The following is a 27,265-nucleotide window of genomic DNA, read 5'->3' on the forward strand; positions in this document are numbered from 1 at the left end:
TGGTTGCTCCCATCCCTACATGGGTGCAAGTAGCATATATTCCACCTGGAATATCCCCCACCGGGTGTAGTCTGCCAGGCACAGCCAAAGAGTCTCTGGTCCATAAAGCTGAACTGACTGTTCTCTTACTCCCACTCCCCAGATGTCCTGTGCCTGCTTCACTGGCCCCCCAAAAATTGTAGTGTCAATTTTGTCATGTCTCAGACCAAGACAGCTATGTGGAGGGGCCCCATCATGGTTATCACCATGTGTCCAGGACACCACCCATGCCTAACTCCAGTGAGCAATCAATAAATGATGCTTCGTGTATGGCTCTATCCACCAAAGTTCTGTCCAAAACTCCTCACTTAGCTTCAGGAGTACCTTCAGCATCTCCCAATCATCCCTTCAAATAAGCATTTGTAAACAGTGAAGCGCCATCCAAAAGAATTAGGATATATTATTTTAAACCCTTATCTACATATAGAGGGCTAAAGTTTTAAATATCTTTCCTAGGTACTATCTGGATTGACGCATACACCAACCTGTGAGGGAGAGATGATGGTCTCCATTTCATGTTCAAGAAGACTGGAGCTCAGAGAAGTCAAGAGATTTGCCAAAGGCCACACAGCCCATTGGTGGTAGGATTTTATTATAAACTGGGACCTCTGAGCTCCAAAGTCCTTGAGGTCTTTTCCCTCTCACAACCGTCACGACCACTGAGGAAGCTGACCTGTTTGGTTTAGAGGAAGCTCCAGACTTTCTTTACCATCATGCACTCCATTGGGGCTCAAAACCCATCTTTAGTTTACCTCAAAATTGCAGAGGATGTACTGGAAGACACCAACATTGGTGATAGCAGATGACCCGAAGCCCATTTCCGCAGTGCCAGCAATGGAGAGGACAAGCTGAAAAACTCGATGGTTTAGGAGAGAGGTCTTTTTCCTCAGGAGAAATGCCATTATCTGAACAGGTTAAAACACATAGCAGTTTCCTCATGAATGCGTCATTAGGAATTTTTTTCTTCACCTGCTCAATCCTCCCAGCACCTTTGGTCAGCCCAGTCTGAAACTCACTGCTCTCCAGTGCTACCTCCTTTGTTCCTATGTTCTCAAAAGAAAAACACACACCAATTTCTGTGGCTGCTTCCCCATCAGTGTCCATTTTTCTGTATTTATATGACTTTACCTCTCTCTAGGGACCCCCTGTTCCTTCCTGAATCTCTTTCACTGTGTTTCCAGAATACCACTCTCCACCTCTCCTTGTTTCCTCCTATGCCTCTGAGTGCTCTTTGTCATTTTCCTTACTGGGTCTTACATTTGTAATCATCCCACAAATGTTTCAATATCACCAGGAAGCCACTTGCTACTCATGAACCCAGTTACACCTAACATCACTCCGGGCGGCAGCTACCAGATGTGCCATTCTACTGTGCCAGGCACTGGGAAACTAGCAACGAGCAGGCAACCATACCAGGACAAATACACTGGGATCCCAGTGGCCCACATCCATCTCAAGGAATAAGATGGATTCCTCCTGGTCTCATGTCTCCGTTGACCTCAGTTACGTACAAGTCAGGATACACAGCCATTCATTGGCATCTGAGTTCTTATCCATCCCATCTGGATTCTAAGCTCAGCTCATCCACTGGTGTCAGTGGGCTTTGAAGGAGCGATAAGAGGAAGATGCCACTGTCCAGATGTGCAACAGTCCAAATGAGAAAGGGTGTGCCTGAAGTGACAGCATACTGCTTTCTTCTGCTCCGACCCTGACCTTTGGGCCAAAGAGACAGGGATGCTCTCTCCCAGCACTCCTTGCACCAGGAGGAACCTCTGCAAGCCCCAGCCTCACTGCAGCTTTTGTGCCCTAGACCTTGTCAAGACTTCAACCCTAGGCCTGTCCCTGGCAATTCCTTTCATAGCTGCCTCCTAGCCATGCAGGAAGGTGCCCAGGGCAATGACCCATCTCATACGACTTTGTGAATAGCAAATAGCAGTAACAATCACAGTGAACATGGACACAGCAGGCACTCTGAGCAGGCACCCTTCTAAGCACTCAATATATATTAACTCACTTAATCATCACAACCCTACCTAATAGGTGCTATTATGATTCCCACTTTACACATAGGAGAACTGAGGCACAGAGAGATTAAGGACTAAATATGGCTAATATTTGCAGAGCAATTATTCTGGGCCAGACAAAATTCTAAGCCCTCCAACTATATTAAATCATATAGTCCTTGCTGCAACCCCATGATACAGGAGGCACGAGAGTATGCATCACGCCATTGGCAGAGTAAAGACAGACAAGGTGAGTAACTTATTTAAGGTTAAATAGCAAGTTAGAGGAAGAGGCAGGATTCAAACCCAGCACTGTGGCCCAATGAACTAGCCTCTTAGCCATCTTGCTAGACACAATGGGGGGCCACAAATGATTCTTGAATTTGATAATAAAAAGTACCAGTAGCAACAGACATCCCCATCCAGATCAGAGCCACTCTCTGGCTGGCTGTCACCTGGCTTTCTGATATGGATTGACTCTCCAGAGTTTCAGGACCCAGGGGCTTTAGGTTTCTGTTCTCAAGAAGTCACTATGGAAGGAATGTCCACCGTGGCCAGAGAGACTTCTCTCTGCTCCTCAAGACGACAGCCCCTGGGAAGCTGTAGACTTAGATGAGAGAGTGAGATTACCTGGTACCCAAAGATGTGCTGCATCAGACAGTCACACATGACATTGCTGGTCAGGACCAAGTGTAGGACTTTCATAGCCGCATACATGGTGTGGTCATCCTTTGCTAAGGAAATGAGGCCCAGGAGGATGGCAGGCCCACCAATGAAGTCCAAGCTACTGGCAGCAGGGTTGGAGTGAAACACTCTTACCCCTGTGTGGGACAAAGTGGAATTCCATCAATAATTACAGCCTCATTCCAATGAAAAGTCCCTGGTAGCACGTTGGGGTGAATAAACTTCCAAAGCCACTCCCACTCACAGCAGAGAAGCCTGTGCACACGGAACAGGCTGGGAGGAATGATAGGGGACTTTGCAAGTCTTATGTTCTGAGAGATCCTGTGATGAGTTCTTTCTGGGTCACCAGAAGGCTGAAATTATCCAGGGGATTTCAGATCGCTGTACTTTGTCTCAGTTCAAAGTGCCAGATGAGCCAAATGCCTTAGGTGCCACCTGAACCTCAGTCCACTGGCTGCTCTTACAACATCTGGCTCCTGTCTGGATCCTGCAAGGTTGGGTCCTTGCACCAATTGGATGCTTTGCTCTTGCCCAATTGTAAGGCACTGACAGTTGCTGGCTATGGTTTTCATTCCAACAACAAGTCTCTGCACAAACTCCCCACTGTGCTCACTACACGGGCACCATTGTGCACAAATGAGGCTGGTTAGTAGCTGAGTTCACTAATAGCTGTCAGATGCAATAAGGTGAACTGACCTTATAAAATTTAGGAAGTCAACTTTCTGGCAGGGTTAACTCACCAGCTATTGCCCTCACCGTCCTGGCTCCCCAACAGGTTCTCTCCTGCCTGCCTCCCAGAATTCCAGGCTGAACAACTGATGACAACTGTAGTCTCTCTTCCCAAATGGCCTGACTTACCTAACTGGCCCACAACAGTGGCTCCAATGGTTCGAAGAGGACCCAAGAGATGGCCAGCACAATTTTTTAGCAAGAATACGGGAGTGGCATTGTCACGGGATGAAATATTCATCTAGAGAAATTGGTAACCATTAGTCCTAAGAAATTCTGGAAAGGAAGAGATCTTGTTAACAAGCTCCTGGAGGGAAGGTAGCCTGAGGCCTAGCCCAGTACTAGCACTCAGTGAATAAATAATAATTGATCCAATATCAGGGCGACTGAAATGAAAGTTCATGTTCTCATGTACTGCCTGCCAGGCTGTGGCTTAATCATAAGGGAGCAGCTTTGGTTATACAATTGTGCCACTGATGTCCCGCATGCTCATAGGAACTGCCAAAGCCACTCCCGTTCACAGCAGAGGAGCCTGTGCACATAGGACATGCTGGGAGGAACTAAAGTAGGCAGGAAGGACCCTAGGGCACTTGGAGATGAAACAGTGCTATGAAGGCCAGGGTTTCCTCCTTCCTAAGCTTGTCCATCCTCTGAAAGCCTCAGCCTCACTGGTTTCAGAAGGCAGAAAAATGGGAATCCTGGCTTCCTCCATCAGAAGGAACTCTGCTGGTAAGGCACTTCTTTGGTGCTCAACTGGACCTAATCCCTGATCCCTCTTCTGCAGTAAAGGAAGGTGGCTTGCTGTCTATGAAGGTAGATTAGCCCAAATTTACTAGCAGCAAGCAAAAAGAGCTCTTTACTCAGGAATTAGGAAATAGTAAACCTAATGGCATCTTTATCTACAAACATGTCTTCTTGCTTTCTTGTAAATTTTTTGTTTACGATAAACACAGAAATTCACAGAATGCTATAGTGTGTGTTGCAGTGTGCGGGGGAGGGTCATAGCACACAGAAAAGGGAAGTTCCATAGTGTTCACAGTGTCACAAAGATTTTTTTAATATTCCATTTGCTTTTGTTCTACCATGAAAAATTAAGAACACCTACTTTGTCCTTTGAGAAATTACTAATAAAAGGTTTGGTCTCTGGGGAAGCTGGTGGGTGGGAAGCCATAGGATATTTTAACGAATGAAGTGAGAAGCACTTCTGTGTGTATCTGTCTATACATACACAAACATGAATTAACTTTCATTGGATCACTGAAAGCTGAAGCAAGCTATGAGATCATGATTCCAAAAGGGGACAGCAAGTAAAGTTAGAAGGTGTACCTCTTTGGCAATCAGGCGGCTGTCCACCTCATTGTACATGTTTCTAATGTCTGCAACATTGGTGGTGGAGGAGCTGGCTACATGAAGGCCAAAGGAAACCCTTTCTTCTGCAACCAGTGGCACTGCTTCCATACCAGGATCTTCTCCTAAAATGACACATCTTCAATCATTTCTACTCTCACTTTACAGAACAGGAAATTAATCCTCAGAAGAATAAATATCTACTGCTACGTGGCAAAACAAGAGAGCATGTTTTTATCTTGTTATATTGTGTGTTTGTACATCATTACATGTTGTTACAAGTTTGTATTCTATATGTTGATATGTCTCATGTTTTGCTCCTACCTTACTTCTCTGACACTTATAAAAAAAATTATAGAGAAAGCTCAGTGTTAACCCTATAAAATAGACATATTACGGGTGTGACATTATTAAGCTTGAAACATCAATCAAGAATGTAACTTCACTCGCCGAAACCAAAATGCTAAGTGATAAGAAAGCTGACTTATAGAATATTAAACAGAATGGGCTGAAAGTCCTAAGATTTTCAGCGATCTGCATGTCCATCCCACTTGGAATTAGTGTCCTGACCCCTGCATCAAGGAGAGGAGCCACACGTGTGTCTTGAGAAGCATGGTAAGAACAGAGACTCAGTAAAACTTTGGCTCTAGACCTGACCTCTCACATTGATCTGGCCAGAATCATTTGCCAGAGGAAACGAAGTTTGAAAAAGATATGAGGTCTAGAGACAGAAACACTCAACAGCTCTCAATCGCTCTTCACGTACAATGCTTCTGTACAGAGATTCATTTATCATTATTCCCAGATAGGAACTGACCCCTTGACTTGAGAGCACAGAAAGTGATGCTTGCTGCTAGAACAGCCAGCAATCAATAATGAAAATGTGAATGTTTTGTCTGCCTGTTTAATAATTGAAGACAACAGTATACTTTAGTTAAAAAGCTTCTTCATTAAAAGGAATGTAACTTATTTATCTCATTCTCTTCTCTTTCTTGCTGATGGTATTACCCGCCCCCCGCCACTCTCCTCCATTATGTGCTTTGGAATTGAAATATGAAGGCTATGATCATTTCCTTTTTTTGTGACATTTTCTGTTGGCTTGTAAATATATAACGATCTAATTACAGAGGTCTTCCCTAATGACTGACCTGTGTTGAGTTTATTTTCCTAAATATGCTATAAATAAATAAAAGTCTATTTTTAAAACAATATCAGCAAGATTATTATAAACTAAAACCCTCCATACCTTGGGTATGCACAGCTTGGAAGCTACCAAGGTATCTTGGGCCAAGTTTGTTAATAACTTCCAGAGTTTCCACTGAGATGGCTTCATCAAAGAGGTATGTAGGGCCAAGACGCCATGTTAATGATGACTTTTGTTTCCATACTCGAGGGGTAGCAATATATCCATAAACATCTACAAATGACGATGGATCCATTGACAGAAAAGGTCCTGGTAAGGTCTGGATATACAACATCTATTAAAATAAAAAGAATGGGAGGTAGTTAACTTCAGAATTAATTAAATACATATGGATATAAAATGATATACCTTCTCTCAAAGTAAAAACTTACTTTATCTAAAAACATTTAAAAGATCACTCTCAAAGCTGAGAAACAGTGAAGCAAAGCAAGTTTATAAAATGCTGGTGGGAGTAAAAAAGTGACTCTGTGCTTTTGGAAACAAATTTGAAAATATTAAGACTCACTAAAATGTTTATCTGTTTGCCCCAGTCATTCCATAAAGAACCTAAATGTCCAGTATTGGCACATTAATTTTTATGTACAGACATACAGATTGGAAAGAAAAAAAATAAAACTGTCACTGTTTGCAAGTGACATGTCTATGAAGAATATTTCAAGGACTCTGCAAAAAAATTTGGGTGGTGAACACACAATACAATATACAGATGATGTATTATTGAATTATATATTTGAAAACTATATAATTTTATTAACCAATGTCACCCCAATAAATTTTATTTTTTAAAAAAACACAAAACTCCTAGAACTAATCAGTGAGTTCAGCAAGGTCACAGGATACATGATCAACACAAAAAAAAACAATTGCATTCTACAGACTAACAATGAACATGCAGAAACTAAAATTAAAAACAATACCATTTACAATTGCTCAAAGAAAATGAAATACTAATAAAACAAGTATAAAATATGTACACTGAAAATTCCAAAAGGATGATAAAAAAATTAAAGAAAACCTATACAAATGGAGAGGCCTACCATGTTCCTGGATAGGAAGATTCAACATAGTAAAGAGGCCATTCCTCCCCAAAATGATCTACAGGTTTAATGTAATTTCTATCAAAATTTCAGATGGCTTTTTGCAGACAGCCAAGCTAATTCTAAAATTTATATGTGAAGACACAGGCCATAGAATAGATTTAACAAATAGTTTAATTCTTAAATGAAGAATTAAGTGAGAGGTAACACCCTATCCAATATTAAAGCATATTACATAGCTACAATAATAAAGAAAATATGATATTGGTAGAAGAGTCACACACATAAATGGAAGAAAATAGAGAATCTGAAAGTAAACCCATACAAATATGTCCAACTGATTTTTGACAAAGATTTGACAGCAATTCAGTGGAAGAGAACAGCATCTTCAACAAATGGTGCTGGAGCTACTGGACATTCATAGACAAAGAAATAAATTTTTACCTAAAGCTCGCACCTTATACAAAAATTAGCTCATATTTCATCACATATCCAAATGTACAATGTAAAACTAGAAAGCTTTTTTAAAAAACATAGGAGAAAATCTTCAGGCTTTAGGACTAGACAAAGTTCTTAGACTAGAAACCGAAAGCAGTAGTGATAAGAGAAAAAAATTGACATTATACTTTGTCAAAATAAATCTCTGGCTCTACAAAATGCAATGTGAAAGAGGATAAAACAACCTATAAATTAAGAAAAATTATTTGTATATTAAATATTTGACAAAAACTATTATCTAGAATATAGAAAAACCCTTATAACCCAAACAATCCAATTAGAAAATGGGCAAATGACATGAACTGACATTACTGAAGAAGATATACAGATGGCAAATAAGCACATAAAGGTGTTCAATCTCATTAGCTACTAAGGAAATGCAAATCAAAAACACTAGATATCACTACACACTTATCAGAAAGGCTTATTAAAAAATAGTAACAACACCAAATTCAGAAAAACTGAATCGCTCATTTATTGCTGATGGAAATGTAAAATGATGGGCACTCTGGCAAATCATTTGGCAGTTTCTTATAAAACTAAACATGTAACTATCATAGGACCCAGCAATTGTACTATTAGGTATATATCTCAGAGACATAAAGACTTAAGCTCACACAAAAACCTGCACACAATGTTCATAGCAGTTTTATTCGTAGTAGCCAAAAACTGGAAACAACTCAGATGTCCTTCAATAGTTCAGTATCCATATCATGAAATACTACTCAGCAATAAAAAGAAATGAACTATTGGCACATGCAACAATTTGGATGAATTTCTAGAGAATTAAAAAAAAAAATCTAACCCTAAAATATTACATACTGTATGATTCCACAGACATAACACCTTGAAATGACAAAATTTTAGATTACTGGTTGCCAAGATTAGAGACAGTGGTGGGTGATGGAGTATTATAGGTGGTGGTTGTAGTTATAACTTTTATAAACAGGCAACACAGGGGACCCTTGTTGTGATGGAAATGTTCTGTATTTTGGCAGTAGTGGAGAATTCAGGGACCTATGCATATAATAAAATTGCATGAAACTGAATACACATACAAGTACAAGTAAAACTGGGAAAATCTGAATAAATTAGTAGGTTGTATCAATGTCAATATTTTGTTTTTCATGGTCTATAGTTTTGCAAGATGTTACCTTTGAGGAAAATTGGGTAAAAGTTACACAAGATTTCTCTCTAGTAGTTCTTACAACTACATTTTAGCCTACGATCATCTCAATAGAAATTTCAAGAAAATACAAGAAAATTAAAAACATGGTTAAGAGATTTTCACTAATAAAAATTTATAATTTCAAAGCTCATCTGGATAATTTTTTTAAATAATAATATGTTAACTAGATAGTATACAAAATTTTCTGTATAATGAAGTCACAACTATTTTTTAAGGGAAAAACCTGAAAGAAATTACAAACTATGCTAAGATACAAGGAATGTAGGTCATCTTTCTACTTTTCCCTATTTTTCGGTTATTTCAAAATATGTTTATATTATTTTTAGGAATATTAAATCAATATATATATTCACATGTATATAAATATATATTTTCTAAATGAGAGCTCATATAATTTTAGAAATATTTTTCTCCCTACTAATTAAATAAAATTTTCAAATAAAAGCAAATCAAGTTTTCAGACACCAGGTCTGCCTAGAGTGAAGTCCACTGTGCTCTCTCTTTTTTCCCACCTTCCCAGTCACAGACTTTTCTCTCTCCCACATTAAAGCTTTGCCCCACCCTTCCAATTAAGCTGGCCCCTTTCTTCTCAAATTCCTATTGCATATTCTCACTGTACCATTCAGATTGATTTATAAACTTAAGATGTTTCAAACTACTCCCACATCATTTTGCTCAGTTCAGGCTGTTAAAATACTCCTCACCATTCTAAATTTAACTTATTTTCTCTTGGAAATAATAACAAAGTCTCTGAAATTTGAAAACAGTTGTTAAGCTGGGTCATCTCAACCCCAACCCAAGCTCTGTCATCTTAGCCTTGCCCAGCAGATAGCTGCATCTAAACACAGGCCTTTATGTTTATTCCAGTTAAGTTTCACTATTGATACTGAACCAACTTGTTGAGATCATGTTGGAAAGTCAACTTTGTCAGTCTTGGCCCTTGGCCATTCTCCATGGCATACCTGAGCATATTTGACATATCAAACCTTTCTGCTCACTGACTAGTTTCACTGGTCCTATGGGGTTGGATGTTCATCCATGTACCAATTCATTCAACTACACTATCAGCCAGACCATGTTATTCTTTGTGGCTTTAAATTCAGTGTAATTCACCAAGTGTTTATTACATGCTTACTATGTGCCAGCCCCTGGTAAGTGCAAGCGAGATCCAAGTATCAGTATGACACACCTCTTAGTCTCAAGGTACATGAACTACTTCACAGAATATCAGCCTGTTTTGTGAAACAAGACAGAATAACAACATCTCTGTGAAAACAAAAGGCCAAAAAAAAAAAAAAGCTCATCTGTAATCATACCTTAAGAGATAAAAACAAAGACACTGTGCAACCACAAAGTGGCCACACTTCCATCCTGACTAATGTGAGTAACTCTTGCTGCTTCTACACTGATAGCTCTAGCCCTGCTCTATTCCTCCTACTTCCTAGGTGAAAATTCTGAACATACACAGGCGTTAAATTGCCTCTTTCTGACAGCACCCAAGTCAGAACAGACTGACCTTTACTTCTTTGAACCCTCCCAAATAGCACCTAAAACAAGCCCAAATCCTATACTCCTTATTACACCCTATGGTAAGGAGTCTTTGACTATAGTAAGCTTAACAAATCTAACTTTTGTTTTGTACTATATGTACACTCTTGGAAGTATTTGGCTGGTGGGCATGGACAATTCCTAGCACCTAAAATAGTATCTACTACACAGTAGGTGCTCAACAAAATAATACCTGACATATAGTAGGTGCTCAAGAAATATTTAATGAGAGGGAAAGAAAGGAAGAGAGAGAGAGAAAGAGGGAGGGAGAAAAGGAGCTCCCTTGTAAGTAACTAATTGCTTTTCTCTTGCTGCTTTCAAGATTCTCTCTTTGTCTTTATCTTTGGCATTCTAACTATGATGTGTCTCTAAATGACAACGATGAGACACTTCCTCCAAATACGTGTTCTCGTTCCATTATTTTCTTTGAGCACAGGACCATCCATTCTTCACCATTCTTGCTCTAAATCTGGCAAGGTGTGTTTGTGTCTTTGTAAGCTTTAGCACCTTGCTTCAAATTGTAGTATGCAGACCACCTACATTAGACTCACCGGGAGGTCTTTTAGAAAAGTCAGATTTTAGGCTTTGCTCAGACCTCTCTGGAGGGATTCATTCTTTAAAACCTGAGAAGCTTTGCCTTGTTTATTCTGGAGATTTATATTTTCTTACGACTATTCTCAAAGTCATAAGTGCCATGACTATTCTTGTTTTTGTGTTTTATCTTCTGCCCTGGTTGTGTGATCTCCATTTTCTAAAGATTCCCTTTTTATGGCTGAGCTCAACCAATTGTTCAGGACAGCAAGGGTGTATTGGACCAACCCCTTCAGCACCAAAAGAGAACAAAGAACTGGACTGAGGCTACCTAGGATGGTGTGGCCAGGAAGCACAGTCCTGGGGCAAGGGCAACTGAGGGAATCATCTCACCTTGGCTGAGCCAATGACCTGTCCATCCAAATAGGTAGAAACAGTACAATTCTTTTTCATTTCTTTGGTGACAACTACAGCCAGGTGATGCCACTGACCACAAGTCAGCAGCTGGCCACACCTGACTCGAAGCTGACGTCCTGCAGAGGGCTCAGAGTCATCCTCAGGTTCCATGACATCTAGAAGAGAGAACAAACACTACCCTTCACTTGCAAATTTATGCTGTACCAACCCAGGAGAACAAGAAAAGGGCTTTGGGCCCTAGGAACCAAGACCATACTCCCTCCCATAAAATAATAACAGCAGCTATCATTGATGAGAACTTACTTTGTGTCAGACAGTGTTTTAAGGACTATTATAAATATTAGCTCATTTCATTTTCATGACCACCCTGTGAGGTAGGTGCTATCATGATCCCCATTTTATCATCCTGAGGAACGGAGAAGTTAGGTAACTTTCCCAAGGTCACACAGACATGATACAAATCCAGGTGTCAGGCTTCAGGTGTAGCTCACACCAGACTGCCTCCACAACGATGCACATTTTCTAGCAAAGTCCTGAGCATTCTGGGTGTTTCACTATGACATTCTCAGGGCATGTGAGAACAGATATGGCCAAGATGTTCTGGAAATGGCCATCTCAGGCCACTTCAGGCCATCATAGGTGGGTCAACTTGGAAAGCCAAGGCTGAGCAATAAATGGCAGAGCCAGGACCAGCCACCAGCACCACTGAAGGAGAGTTGGACTCCTGGGCTCTTGTTCCAAGAACTGCTGATTTAGTCCCATTTCCCCCCAAGTGTGGACAAAACCAACTTTGACTCCCAACACCTTACCCAGGGGCTGAAACTCTTTCTCTTCGGTGGATACAATCAAGGAGAGATCATCCCAGCAGAGGCTGACAGAGAAGCAGACAAAAGGCTGCTCAGTCCTGGCCAGGTGGCGCACCAAGGTTAGGAAGCGCAGTGGGTGGCCTTCGGTGACAGTGCTGTGTCTGCTGATCAGGAACCAGCAAGAGAAGGTCAGGCCCCCCAGTGGAGGGAAGGACCTGTCAGCACCTGGAGTCAGAATACAAGCACACCCTTAGGCTTTGTCTCGTCTAGCCTCAGTGTCACTCTGATTCTGCCCAGAGGTGGTCTTATTGTGTGCCAGCAATGTGCCTCTCCTGACTCATGCTTACTTTACATCAACCCCACCCAGCAGGATGTATCTGTCTCCTTATTCATTCTCTCAGGAATAAGTCATATTCCCTCCAGGACTTGAGCCTAGATCCTTAAAGACCCTCTCCAGTTCTGCCCCACCTATTAATCCATGTTGCTTTACCAAGGGGATGGGAGGAGCACAACCCTGAGATCCATCACCATTTGACCCACTGGTTAGCTGACCTAAAGCTGGGCAGTTTGCTATGTGGGGCAGAGGGCACTAGCCTCGCCTGGCTGAACATTGCATGGAGAATGCTCCATTCCAGGGGGATCAATGCCCTCCCCCTTTGGGACATAGTTGGAAGCACTGGTGGGGCCCCGTCTACTTATTGAATGATCAGTGTCAGACTTGGTGCCCCACACCGATGGGCCATGAATGCAATGGCTCCTCAGCACCCACTCTCCCATAGAAACCCAGTCCCTGGTTCTCCTAACAGAAGGTGCTTGGCTTTCAGCTGAGTGAACCACTGTGTAAAGCATGCCAAGGTGCAGGTCAATCCCTACATGAGCCAAGGATAGGTTTGTTCTGGATGGCCATCAACCTAGAATTCATATTCCTATCTAGGAGTGAGGTGTCCGTTTAAGTCTTTATCAGTCACTGAAAAAATGAATTAAACTTGGGTTCAGCCACCAGGTAATCCACTGAGCCCATCAATGCTAACTGAGCCCCTTCTATATGCAGAGTCATGGGATCAGACACCCCTGCCTTAAGAGAGACATGACAAACTGGAAGGATGACTTGTCTACAGTTAAACAAGACCAAGAGGAAGAGTCATGCTTTCTTGAAATATCAAGCTGAAATCTGAAATCAAGCCTCCTTAAGGACTGACTCCCCAGGTGGAAAGAGGAGAGCTCAATGAGCTAAATCCCCTGTGAAGCACCTACCTGTCCCAATCCCTCCGGAGACTGAGTACTCGGTGCTGGTTCCCATAATCGTAGACAGAGTTGGAATGAACAAACAGCTGTAAACAGGAAAGTGTCTCAAATCATTGACCTGCAAGCCAGCCTCTGGCTATGACAACTCCCCTCTGTCCCTCTGCAGGGGCTTCACTCACTCTTAGAAAATGAGGTCCCAAGGACAGAAAGCAGCTGACGCTGGTACCATGGCCCTAGAGAAGGAATCCACACTGGAGGCTGGAGGAGTGAACATTGTAGAATGCAGACATGCCAGGGGAAAAAGAGGGTTCTGTCCCTACACAGTGGGGGCCACTGCCCCTGAGAAGCCACTGAGTAGACGGGGTATCCATAACCCAGACATGGTCCTCTGCTGAGTGGTGAGAGCTTATGGGAACTACAATTTTGTAATCAATATTATAATTTATCTGAGGCATTGGGAAATTGATAAAGTATTTTTCAAATAGAGGAAAGCCTATCATACCCATATCCTTCCACAGACATGTCAAATTCCACAAATGATGGAGCCAGGGCAGCCCTCTGAGGTTGCAGGTTGCGTGGGGAGGTCATGGAGATGAGGCTCAGTGCCATCTGAAGGGTGAAGCTCTCAGATGGCCCTGAGGGCATGAGAGCCTGTGAGACTGGTGGGCATGGACCAGCATCTCGAGTGGTTCTCACAGGACTTTCAGCAGTCATTGGTACCTTTGCCTGTGACCCTAAAACAGCAAGCAAGAGAAGAGATGTGTCTTTGTTCAAAGCATTCCCACACGTCTTCTGACAATAGTCCTGACATTTATGCCACAGCTTTGAAGGAAGTCTCTAGTCACCATGCATTTCTTAACCACTGTGAGGGTGGCTCTCCTGGGCCCTCCTATATGGGTTCTCTGCTGATTTTGATAACACTGACCCATGACAACAACCTGTTCCTTCTAGAAACTTCTTCTCCCTTTAATTCCATCATTCCTTCTCTTTCCGTTTCTGTCATTGGCTTGCCCCATTGGCAGTCACTCCCTGAGGCTTTGGGCTAGCTCTCCGAGCTCCACACTCTCTTTCACAATGGACTATCTTCATGAAAGCTCTCATCTTCTACCTCCAGCTCCCAGCCCAAGCCTGATTCCCTGTCTTTCTTTGCAACTGGGCCTTAATGTCTTATGTGACCTTACATTCAGTGTGTTCACAACTTTCTTTTCTCCATGTAGGTTCCCTAGATCAGCATCTTCCTAGGTACCATGCCTGATACTAGGGGATCCACCAAATGTCTTGGCCTCCTGATCCCTAACTCACCCCTGAGTTGAGAGCTGTGCAGAAAGCTATTACTGGGCACCTCCATAGGGAATACTCCAGCTATGTCATGACCTTATCACTATATCTGTGATCTGAACCCAAAGGGGTCAAGTATATGCTCACCATCACATATTTTATATGGAGGTAAGTATCGTCCTCCTTTTAGATCTGGCCTCTCTCTGGGATCCACTGATCCCTCCACTTTTCCCCACTTGCTCCACTGAACAGCAGGCAAATGAACTTTTAAACGTATCTGCTTTCTATCTGTTGTAAATGAGCCCTTGCAATAAACACATAATCTTTTTAAATTCCTGTTAACCTGCCTTGTTTCTTTCCTCCGTTCTCACCTGAGCATCCAGTGTCCCCTCTGTCCACACAAGATGAATTGAGAATTTTCACCGGAGCCAACAGAGGCAGGGGAGTTCCAAGACCTAAAAACTGTCTAAATATCATAACATACAAGAAAACCAGATGAAGACATTTAGTGGGTAGAAGTTTTCTGCAGCTTCATCTCAGGACTTTCCTAGATCCTAGTGCTCCCCAATTCCCCCTCCATGTTTTCCTCTCCCTGCCTGGACACTCTTTCCTCAAGTCATACAAAAACAGGCCATCCTCGTTCTAGCGTCCAGATCAGAGAGCTGGTGAGTTTTGACTTTTTAAGTGCTTTTGACTTAACCAGTGACCAGCTAAGAGCCTCATACTGGCCCTTGAAAGAAAAAGGAATCTGTTGAAAAATGATTTTGTCACATACTATTTATAACTCACACTTTTTGTTATAAAGAGCTTAAGCACAGTTACTGTATCTGGCAGCCTGCATGCAGGAAGACTAAAAGAGTCTGATCTGATCTCTGTGTTCCATGCCTCCTAGCTGAAGGGGTTGCATGTCTTCCGTCTCCTCTTCACTTGGTCTTGTGTGTCAGCAGGCCTGTGACCCCTGAGCACCACCCTCCCTACCATGACAGGGTGAGTAGCCTGGCCATAGGTACTAAAGAGACTCTCGACCTCCCTCCTTCAGCCTTTCTTTTCTCTGCTTTTTTGTCTTCTATGCCTCTGCTACAACTCTTTAGGAAACATGTGGCTTTATGGAGGGGCAGCCAGCAAGAAGGGCCCCTCAGGATATGTCCCTCTCTTTGTCAGCAGTCCTGGCCACTGCCCCTCACACCAGCTAAGCTCTCTGCAGTGTAGCCTTTCAAGTACAGTCACGTCTCACTGCCTCCACCCTTCTCAGCAGGACATCTTCACAGGCCATGTTCTCTCCTCTCCTCATCTGGTGAGCATCTACACAGGCCTCAGGGCTCACCAGGCTGACTTCCTTGAAGCTCCACCTCTTTACACCAAATCTCCCAACTGTGGTTCTCCCAGCTCCGAGCACCCACCCCCAGCGCTCTCCACTGAGCATTCCCACAGAGCTATTCTGTATTGTCGCAAGACCCTTTTACTATCATCTCCTCTCCCTTAGACCATCAGCTCATGGGAAAGCCTCTGTCTGCTTTGTGGGCACACACACTACTTAAACAGTCCAATGGCTCTTCCCTGAGCTTCCAGTGTGCAATGCTGTGAAGGACCATACCCTGTAGAGGACAGAAGGACATGAGGACACCTATTCCTGTGCACTCCTCCTGCTCACTGTGCATAAGCACAACTTTCAGGGGCTTGGCAGTGTTTCACATACAGCGCACAGTACCTTAACACATCTGGTTCAATGGCTTGAGAAGCAAGCTTTTCAAAAATCCTGATGAGACCGGAGTGCAGAGGGCTGCTTCCAGTGGTCAGGACCTGATGGCAGGAGGTCATGAGGGTCTTGAGCATTCCTGCCTCGCACATGACCTGACGGTTCTTCTCTGATTTCACCAGGGACTGTATGTGACTGGCCATGGAGCACTGGATCTCCTTGGAAAGCTAAAAGGCAACAAAAGCCATGAGTCCTCAAGGACAGAATAATTTGTGGGCAACACTGATAGGCTCCTGACTAGGCCTCAATTTGGTCGTGAGGCAAGGAGACTGCACCCATCACAGCCTGTTCTCATTGCACTCCCATCTGTCTCAAGTGTCCTCAGATGTGCCCTCCTCAGAAGGGCAGGCGCTGGAGTCCAGTCTATGGGAGAACGTGAGCCACTGTAATCAGCTGCCAAAGAGGTGACAGCTTAAATCAGAGACTGCAAACTGACAGGCAAGAGCCATATCTTCCCCAGAGATGTGTGGTGTTTGACTCACATGATGTTTAAGTAGTTTCTGAATTAATTACTAAAATTTAAAAGTCAGAAGATTTCACATAAAAGTTCAGACATATTGCCTCTCTCAAAAGATGGAAAGATCTAGTCAGGCAGGTTTTCAGTCTTGTCTATCAAGAAGCGGCTGGAGCTGGGCAGTGGCTATGCCCTCTAGTGGGTCTCACGTCCTCCTCACAGCTGACTCATTAACAGTCCTGCCTTTGAGTTTATACTGCTGACACCGATGGTGGAATTCACCTGGGAGAACAAGACTCAGGAAGCACTCTCCTCACACTACTGGTTGTGTCATACACAGCCCTCTCCACCTTCACTCATTGAACCACACCAGAGCAGTCATGGCTCCTGTGGAAGCCCTGGCTGACATCTTCCCTTTACTCCCCAGGTGTAAAGGGAACCGTCCTCTAATAGTCCTTTGTCCAATTCTTTACTTTAAACACATCCTGACATATGGACAGGCATGGTCTTATCTTACCCCTACAAAATTTCAAGTTGGTTCTCTATCTTTATACCAAGGAAGCCCATAGAATAGAGTGTGTTCAGTAAATATTTGAGCCAAATATAATACATCATTTTGACAATTTTTCTTTCTCCATAAAAAGATAAACCTCTGTAATTCCCAGCCCTCCTGAATATATAAATGGGAAGGGGTGAAATTTCCTTCAAAAAACTCTTAGGATGTCCACATTCTCTTTTATTGTAGTATAATATTGTCTAGACAGATATCAGCTAGATCTTGATGAAATTTTCCTGCAGTGGATGATATGGTGGTCCCAATCAGACCTCGTTTCTGGATGAGTGTATCCACTGCAGTTGCCCCTTCTCTGGAGAACTTTGCTCCCGTAAGTGGGAGCTGCCCTGGCCAGGGGCTATGTAGCCCCCCATATATGCATACACACACATATTTACATGTATGTGTACTCGCATATATAAGCATAGACAAACATTTCAAACACATGAATACACACAGAAACATATGTGCAGATGCATACATGTTCATATATGCACACATGTACATGTGTGTGAACACATACATTCATGTACACACACACACACACACACACACACACATACCAGACTGTAGCCAATGAGCTCATGCTCTTCAGTCTCTGTGGTGCAATTCTTGCTTCAGAGGCCCCATAAGCTCAAACTAAAGCAAGATTTCAGTGGCAAGTACATCCTCTCTCAGCTCCTTTCCCTGCACCATCCTGCTTCCCACACTCCCTTCCCCTGCACCCCTCCCTCGATGAAGCCCATCACCTGTATTCTTGTCTTGGGATCCACTTCCAGGGAAGCATTATAATGTTTCTCACATTGCACACATTTGCCCTAGCTTTGCCCTTGTTTCAAGTAAAGAGATCTATGACAATATAGATGACATCTAGATTAGTTTATCACATAAAGCTAGGAGTAATCAAAAAGGTGCTTAATGAAAAATCTTTATCAAATGAGGACTGGCTTCCGGATCCATCAAGTCTCACATTGTCTATCATCCACACGTGTTCCCTATGAAAGCTTTCTTGGAGTCAGTCCCTGCTTCTCTCTCTTCCCCCTTCTCTTGAAAATGAGTCCTAACTGCCTCTTTAACGTCAATTCTGGGCAAAGTTCTAGGCATTTCAAGATGAATATGTCTCTGTTCTCAAGGGAATTACAAACTAAAGGTGAGATAGGTAAAGGATAGTCTCAGTCCATGTTCAAGCAGAGAATTGATGTAGTCTGAGAGGGGAAAGGTTCCCCACAGTTCCTTGCACATTTCACAGTGTTCTTGGAATCAGAAGGAGTCCAGGAATGGCACCTACTTTTGAGGCCAAATTTTATCCTGTGATGGGAATATTTCCTGGGTGTTCAGGATGTGCCAGGCCCTAGCTGAAACATGTTGACATGTATAGATTATGCAATCTCTGTGAGGAAACTTTTAAAGGAGGTACTATTACTATCACCATTTTACAGATGAAAAAATCAAACCCAGACAAGTCAACTGTCCAGGCCACATAGTTAGGGCAAATCTCCTCCCGACATATGCAGTCATTTGGGGGAGTCCTGCCTAGAGATGGTCAAGAGAATGTTTATGTCACTAATGTACAAAAAATTAACAAGATTGCGTTATTCCACAGGCCACAAGCACAGTTTTGTATAATATGCTTCAAGGATTAAATTGTATGGTGAAACATATTTGCACTGTTGATAATCAGTTTCCAATTTTTCTTAAAAAATGAATGGGTCATATAGCTCACCCTCCTGTCCTCCAACCTGCCTTCCAGAAGCACAGCACCCAGAGCTCCTACCTCAAACTGATGGGTTTCAGTAATATTCCCATCTTTACTGTACCTTCAGCAACATTTCAGATTTAAAATTTTAGACTATTTAATTTTAGTTTAAAATTCGACTACATTAGAATGGTTTTTCAGGGAGACTGCTCCCAAGCAGGATTTTGACATTCTAAAATGTCATTATTTTGCCAAAGTCATTGATGTCATGGAGAGATCTAATCACTTAGAGATGATGGTCCCTACAAAGGATTGAATGTTTGTGTTCCCCCGAAATTCAAATGTTGAAATCTAACCTCCAATGTGGAGGTATTTAGAGGTAGGGCTTTTGGGAGGTGAAACTCCCATGAATGAGATCAGTGGCCTTATAAAAGAGACCACAAAGAGCTCCCTCCTCCCTTGTACCATATGAGGGCACAGTAAGAAGAGGGCCATCAATGTTTCCCCAGACACCAAATCTGCCAGCGCCTACAGAACTGTGATAAATAAATGTCTGTTGCTTATAAGCCACCCAGTGGATGGCATTTAGTTATAGCAGCCTGAATGAATGATGATCCCCTTCCCTGTCACTGTGGTGTTTGCATAGTCAGCTCGACCTGGTGTAGCCAACAGGGACCAGAAACAGAAGGTAGAAATGCTAAAAGTCATTTGCAGTGAACACTTCCATCGTTTTTACTTTGAAGAGCTCTTCCATGTGAAAACCTACACAACATCCTTGGTTCTCTTCCCCAAATCTTTCTTCTGGTGCTCTAAGCATCCCTTTCTGCATCCAACAGAGCCTGCACCTCTGCCTTCCTTCTCCATTCTTCTCAAAACAGAAAAGGAGCTTCCATCTTCTTGCCTTGAAATTTCTCTCTCATAGAACTTGGATTTTGGTAACTGCATCTCTTAATTTGGGGTGGAGGGAGCTGGGGAGTTGGAGGGTTGGAGAGTCATATGATGTGAGATGTAAAAATACTATTACAATGTGTTATTAATAAAAAATTTTAAAATGTCTACAACCTCTGATTTTTATTCATTTATTGCTTTGGGGACTTTTGGTTTTCTTTTTTGCTTTTCCACACTCATCCTCTACATGGGCAGGAATACTTAAAATTTTAATACACAAAAGAGAAAAAAGAAAAAGTTTTCAAAGGGGAGAAATGCTGATCTTGCTTAATGATACCACAAGTTTACTCCAAAATTGCTCAATACCCCATAATGGAGGAGGGAAAATTGATCGTCCTCATTATCACTGCAGCTCTGTCAATACCAATATTGCCTTGTTTTGAATAAAATGTGCTGTTTTTTTCAATGTTGTTTCCAGTAAAATGGGATTTTAGTGAAAATATGAGTAGTAGCAGGAAACCAGTCTGGTTTCTCCCCCTACAAAGGGATTGATTTTCCTAACGCATATTATTTCCAACACAGGAAAGGGGATGGTGGTTCAATTAGGACTCAGTGGTAAGCATGCAGGGTCACCAGGCTGGCCAACAGGCTGAACCCCCAAGGCAAATTATCACAAAGCAATTTGTGGGGTGCTCTTAAGGAGTTTTCTGTTTTCTCTACCTAACAGTTAGGACTTCCAGCCCATCCCTGTCCAGCTATGTGCGTTTATTCTGTGTGTGTGTGTCTCTCTCTGTATCTCTGTCCCTTTCTGTCTCTGTCTGCCTGCCTGTCTCTCTCTCTCTCTCTCTCTCTCTCTCTCTTTCCTGGTCCAGATTAATATGGTGCCAGAGCCCAATGAGGTAAGGGTCCTGGTGGGGTGGATCCTCTCAAAGTTTGGACATATCAGCCTATGTTGTGTATTCTGGACAATAACCACATTGTCCTGACATAAACGTATAAACTCTCAGGTAACCGGTGTCTTCTTCCCCTAGACATTTAAAAAGAATTAAGGATTTCTTTTGAGCTACTCAAATTTGAATTAGTTGCTTGTTCCAATTTATTTGAAATGTTCTTTATTTGATAATTTTGGAAAAGAGATAGTACAATTTAAGTGACCTTAGCTCTTAAGATCAAAAACTGCAAATGGGCTGCCAGGGATAAATAGGGCCTACAGATGTATTTTATTTAACAAACTGTTGAAGTTTTTATCTTTTCTTACTTACTTCTCTCGTTACAAGGGTGTAAACTTTCCATTTTGCCACAGTCCCCACCAGCCTGATATTTGTGGTGCCCATACAGCCTGTAGGCATGGGAGTTTGTGATCTTGGTTTAGGTGTAGGAGGGTCCAAATCTCACTGAGTCATTAGAACCCATGACTGTCTCCAGGTTTCATTTTCCATCTCTTTGGGGACACTTGGGACAGTCTCCTTTACCAGGGTCCCCACAGAGTTGCCCATGGCCATGGCTCAGTACTGCCTTTGCATAAAGACTCTGTGCACCCACCTGTGCTTGGAGGGGGAAGACCAGCTTCCAACCTCTTCCTCAGGGAGAGGAGGTGTCCCTCCTGCCAAATGTCCCCCATCTACACTTTCTGAAGCCCTCACAGCGCATGGTTGATATCTGAATATAGAGTCACTTTTCTCTCCCTATACTGCGAGGAAGGCAGATGTGAGTTTGATTCTGTTAAGTCAGTGTAAAAAGTTTGAAATAAAAATCATCCAAACAATGCCCACTGGGATAACATCATCCTGGCAATGTGCACCAGTGCCCACTTGCTTGTGCAAGGCCTTTTATACATTTCTCACAGCCTTGCAAGATTGGGACATTCTTGTCCCCCACTTACTTGATCATGTAGGGAATTCAGTCTCTGGGCACTTAAGTCTCTTGGCCAAAGGTCAGCAGGGCTGCCTGATGCCAAAACTAGAGCTCTGTACCTGCCCAGAAATCTATGGAGAAAAACCGGAAGAGAACTCAGATGTGCACTGTGTTCATTGGGTGAGAACAGACTTTGGGTCAACTTACAGCAGGTAGACAGCAGTTCCCCAGACATTACCAGGACTCTTAGGCTGCAACTTCCCAAGGGGAATAGGAAAGTAGATATCTGAGGGCAGGAGCAAGGACCTACAGATCAATGACTTTGAAGGGCACTGCCAGAATCTCCTAGGTCATTCAATAGAAATCTGCAATCTGGAAACCAGAGGCTCAAGGAATTAACTAGCTGCTTGGAGCTTCTTTTGTTTTCAGAGAGCTGAGCAAGGTTAAAATGCCTGCCTCCATCTCTACCCCCAGGTCAAAATGCAGACAGCATGCACAGTAGCCCCCAAAATGGACATGTGCAGTGTCCCTGGGTTAGAGTGGAATGCTTAGAATGTCACAGAGCATAGCAGGATGGGTGGGGGTGGGGAAGACTTTTTTAGGAAACCCCCTCAGGGAGCATAGTATAAATGGAAATGATGAGACCTGAACTCTACCTTCCTCAGGACAGAGGCAGTCTGCCTCACCTGTTTGCAGTTTTGATTTTTCCGGTTGCTTTCTCACTCCTTTGTCCTTTTAGATTTCCCATGAAAATATACCCCAATAATATAATATCCTCCACGATCACAGCCTCTCAGGACAATCTCAACTCTGGCTCTCTGGACCGTCTGCCCCTCTATCAAACTGGCTCTGGGCATGGCCGTTCCCTCTTCCTGACCCTGCTCTCTGCCAGCTTTCATCTCAGCCCTGTGGCCAGTGGAGAGCACTGCCCTGGCCTCCTCCACATGGGTTTTAGTCAGAACCTTTGGACAATATCCTCCACAGAAAGAAGTCCAGCTGTCCAAGGGTGTCCTGCTTGGGCCACTGAGATAATTTTCTGAAATTAATGTCACAGCAGTTTTCTTAAAAGCCTCTCTTAAGAATAAACAAAACAAAACAACAACAACAGAGAACTCCCAAGGCAACCCACTCTCTTCTCTTCTAGAAGGCAGATCACCTGTCTGAACATGATTCCTGTGAAGGGGAGTGGAAAGCAACCAGAAAAAATGCTAGTGGCAGGATCCTTGGGAAAGTAGGATGGTTCTCCCTCCACTCCACTGCTTGCCCTGGGCTGTGTTTGTTCATCCTGGACTGCCTCAGAGGTCCCTGGGGAAGCAGAGAGTAGCGACTACTTCAGGGCAATGGCAGGCGAGTTTTTCTCCCTTCCAGAATAGTCAGACCAGATTTTCTGAACTCAACGGAAGGCTGCCCCTGGCAGGCGGAAGGAGAAACATGTTTGTGGTCCTAGGTCACAATATTTTAAATTAACTTGGGCTTTCTCTCTCTCTCTCTCTCTTTCTCTCTCTCTCTCTCTCACACACACACACACACATACACATATATATAGTCTTCTCACCCATGCTCCCTCCCCACTACACTTTAAGCTACTGCCTGAGACAATAACTCTTTACTCTTTACTCGTGTTTCCCTAGCACTTACTCCTGTGCCTCAGACACAATTGCTGCCTAGTAAGTGTGAGCACAAAGGCACAAGGTGTTCTAGGACATATGAGGTGTACCTAACCTAGAGCACTGAGAGAGTAGTCAGAAAAGATGATGTGCCAATTAGTATTGAAGGATAATGAATAGAGAGCCAGGCCAGCAAGAGAAATGGTTTTTGTGGGAGAAAGACTGGCACATGCAAAGGCCGGGGTAAGAGTGAGCATGGCCTTTCATGAAAAGGCTAGGGGTCATGGACAGTTCTCAGCCCAGTTCATTCACCTCAGCACCAAAACCCCTTTTCTGCAATGAGTCTGTGGTCAGCCCTGAGATGGATCATAAGAACGTCATCGGGGAAATCAGCTTTTAAACATCCATCCAGGAGGATCCCTGCACAGCCTGGAAACTGAAACATCTATGAAGAGTTTCTACCAGCTTGGAAACACCCCCTCGATCCATGATAGCTGGATTAGATCACCAATGGAGCCCAGCATAGGGCTCCCTAGGATCCAATACCACTCTCTAGCCAGAAACCTTCCCACCTATGGATGGGGCATCCTCAGGTTTCCCAGAGAGGCATTAACTTATGTGTCTCTATTGCCTTGGCCAACATAAACTGCTAAAACTACTCATTTGTTAAAAGATATTTTTTAAACAGATTTTTTGTTGTTGTTGTTGTTGTTAACAGATTTCCATCCATGATTGTCCTGAGGAGGTTCCTTGAACAAGACTACAGACAACATTGCCTGTTGTAGAAATGAGGGATCTATTCACAAGCAAACTGCGGCTCGAGGCCTACCGTGTTGCTTCTGAGTTTCCAAATAGACATTCACCCTTCCTTCATCTTCTGGGTACAGGGCACACAAATATCTATCCAGAGAAGGTTCTCATGCTGATCTGACACTAACTGACAGGTAAACTTGGGCTCATTACTTTCTCGAAGACTTAGTTTCCTTAGCTTTAAAATAAGAATAATGCCAATACCTACCTCACGGTATGTTCTTGTGTGTGGGTGCCAATAGAAACAGCACCTATGAAAGCATTTTTTCTTATAGGATGCAACTCTTTTCAGGATGTTAGTCTTCTTTTCATATCTAACATCAATAAGATTCCTTCCAACTGAGTAGCCAGTTTGCATGGTATGGCCACTACATGTCATGCCAGCTCAGTACAAGAGCAGGAACACACACCTACTTTATCCTCGGAACCCATCATGAGACCTAACATCACTGAATGCTTATTATTTGCAGGCATTTTTCTAAGTGGTTTTGTGTACTAGCTCATTTAAACCTCATATAAATACCATATTTTAGATACTAGTATTACCCCATTTTACAGATGAAGAAAATGAGGACCAGAGAGATTATGGTTTGTTGATGAGGTTACTCAGTGAGTAGAGAGGCAGGAATTCAAACCAGAGGCATCTTCATTGCTGCAATCACTGCTTCTCAGGCCCCTGAGTGCTGAACCTTGCAGCACATCAGCTAGTTCCAGGTTCCAGGGCTGCCTTTACCCTGAAGGTTCTGTGAGCAGCAGCACCTCTAGCCTCCTATAGGTCAGGGACAGGGGGAGCTGAATCACCCAGAAATAAACCCAGGAAAATCTACTGAAACTGTTGACACTATGGATTGGGCACTGGGTACTCATCCCATTCTGTCTTAGGCCAACCCTTCAAAACTTATAGAAAAAACTAAGAGCTCATGGCCATGCCCTATACTGGAGTTACCTGAATTGAGTAACTGACATACAGTATTTTCTATAAATGACACTTACATGGGTTTGGCCATTTCTGCCATCTTGAGAGGCCAGGTGGATGTCTAAGATACATGTACCTCACCAATGATCACATTCCCAAAACATGGGCTCACAGAGCCAGTCAAGATCATAGGGTCATCAAGTCCAGGTGCTGGATTTTCGCCATCTCAAACCTAACACCCAGTTGGAATGCCCAGTGCAGGGTTGCCCACTACTTCCACAGCTATCCATCCAGTTTCAACACGTGTGCCCTTGTATCGAGCCTAAATATTTCACTGTTTAACTAACTGGTCCTTGTCTGTTTTTCATTGTTCTGTCACCAGTCAACCAAGAAGTATTTGCCCAGCTTTCATTCTCTCGGAGGCTTTTCTCTCTAGGCTACACACCCTGAGATCAGGCCCCTCATCATCTTGGTTTCTTTCCTCTGAATAAACATGGGTGTGATGTGTTAAGGGATCAGTGAGATCATCAACTCCCTTTGACTGAATACTAAACTTCTATATAGATAGCCAAAAAATAAAATTCACCATAGTGGTGTCCTCACCACACCTGGGACTATTATTGACCTTGCACTAAACCCCCTAGGACTCTCTCTCACACATGCTTCTGTCCTTTATGATCTCATGTGTGTGTGTGTGTGTGTGTGTGTATGTATTAAGACATGAGCACAAGCATGCTTATCTCTACTGAATTGTGACTCAATAGATTCTGACTTATTGCTTAAGCTAATAGAGACTTTTTGCATGCCCAATCTGTCACCTACCATTTGAGCTTCATTCAGATCACCGATCAAATGCAGAACAAGCAGAGGGGAGGACCCTAGTCTTTTGATTCATAAGTAGATGTTAACATACAGTTCAATATTAATTTTTTGCTATTAATTTGTCAGTAGTGTAATGTCAGTTGTAAACATACCTAAAATGTATTACCTTCCATTTAATATTTCCAAAATTTTATGTATTATGACCCAGAGTCTTAAGAACAAAGATTACCAAAGCCGGAAGAGAAGGATAGAGGGTATGATGGAGCCAGCATCTAATGAGTACATCCTGTATGCCAGGTACTTACTAAGTACAGTATATTCTCCATTGCTCTTCTCAATGAGAAAATATTAGGAGACCCTGAGACTTGAAAAGGTTACATCAGTTTCCTAAGATCACACAGCTAATAAGCGGCAGAACTGGCACCCCAACCCAGGTCTTATTCCAAAGTCCATGATTTTAACACTGCATTATGTACTTATAAAGAAGGGAATTTATTATCTCATAAGGGTCTGATGGTCTATCGAAGTGTTTTACTTGGTGGGCATATTTTGGCTTTGCTTTTGTTTTATTTCTGCCTAGTTAGATTATCTTAGAAAGGGCAAATACCCTTCCCTATAGCCAAAGGCCTCACCATTCCTATTGTTGACATCTGGCTTCATTTATGCATTTGCTTTACCCATCCGAACCCAAGACATTGAAGTCTACAACCCCTGTGACCTAGTCAAAATCTAAGTACCTGAATTTAAAATACAGAAAGAGGAAGTGGACTATATAAGTCATAAAAATAATTATGGCAACAAGGACTAAAAGAAAGGTCACCTGATAATTGGACTAGAGCTCATCCTAAGTTTAACTTCCACTCCATCACTCTATGTCCATTGTAGCTTGCTTTTCATCCTCTTTATCGCCATGTGAGATTATTTCTATATGCTCTATTGAAGAGGCTACCTTAAGAAGTCACCTGGAATTTGACTAGGATCTGAGATTTTCCACTTAGGAACAATAAAAAGATTTAGAAGATGAGGTTCAGAAAGGGCATGAGGAACCTAGAAATTCAACATATTTGGAATTTCTAATGTGTTATAATTTAACAAGGAAAGACTACTACTTTACCAATTTCCTTGTTGGAGGAATGGCTCTCTTTTTAAATACCCTGCCCTTACACAGTGCTACTCAGGGCTATTAATTCTGTCAATATTTTAGTTATTTGAAACCCATAAGATTAGTTCAATGTGTTGAAATACAGGCAAATTTCAGGAAAAAAGCACCCTTTTCCAAATTGGGGGACAAATGATTTAATAGATAAGTGCATCTCCAAGCCCAGTCTTATTTCCATCCCATCAGACTGTGTGG

General features: G+C 42.7%; 1 protein-coding gene across 14 annotated transcripts in view; it reads right to left on the bottom strand.

The window, feature by feature from the left end:
* Nucleotides 1–27,265, bottom strand: part of WDFY4 (WDFY family member 4) — a 271,485-nt gene that overhangs the window by 171,145 nt on the left and 73,075 nt on the right. For 13 of the 14 annotated variants that reach the window (XM_016142861.2, XM_036223477.1, XM_036223475.1 and 10 more), the window contains 11 exons: nucleotides 16,264–16,478; nucleotides 14,927–15,021; nucleotides 13,780–14,011; nucleotides 13,287–13,363; nucleotides 12,036–12,257; nucleotides 11,203–11,381; nucleotides 6,049–6,280; nucleotides 4,782–4,927; nucleotides 3,585–3,696; nucleotides 2,673–2,863; nucleotides 792–944 (listed from right to left, as the gene is read on the bottom strand). In XM_016142861.2, coding sequence (XP_015998347.2) covers nucleotides 792–944; nucleotides 2,673–2,863; nucleotides 3,585–3,696; nucleotides 4,782–4,927; nucleotides 6,049–6,280; nucleotides 11,203–11,381; nucleotides 12,036–12,257; nucleotides 13,287–13,363; nucleotides 13,780–14,011; nucleotides 14,927–15,021; nucleotides 16,264–16,478 — 1,854 coding nt within the window. Of the gene's footprint in view, nucleotides 1–791; nucleotides 945–2,672; nucleotides 2,864–3,584; nucleotides 3,697–4,781; nucleotides 4,928–6,048; nucleotides 6,281–11,202; nucleotides 11,382–12,035; nucleotides 12,258–13,286; nucleotides 13,364–13,456; nucleotides 13,536–13,779; nucleotides 14,012–14,926; nucleotides 15,022–16,263; nucleotides 16,479–27,265 lie in introns of those variants that run through there. The other variant, XM_036223481.1, reaches the window with a different exon arrangement.

Source organism: Rousettus aegyptiacus, unplaced genomic scaffold (genome assembly GCF_014176215.1).
Source record: "Rousettus aegyptiacus isolate mRouAeg1 unplaced genomic scaffold, mRouAeg1.p scaffold_m13_p_6, whole genome shotgun sequence".
NCBI classification, from domain to species: Eukaryota; Metazoa; Chordata; class Mammalia; order Chiroptera; family Pteropodidae; genus Rousettus; species Rousettus aegyptiacus.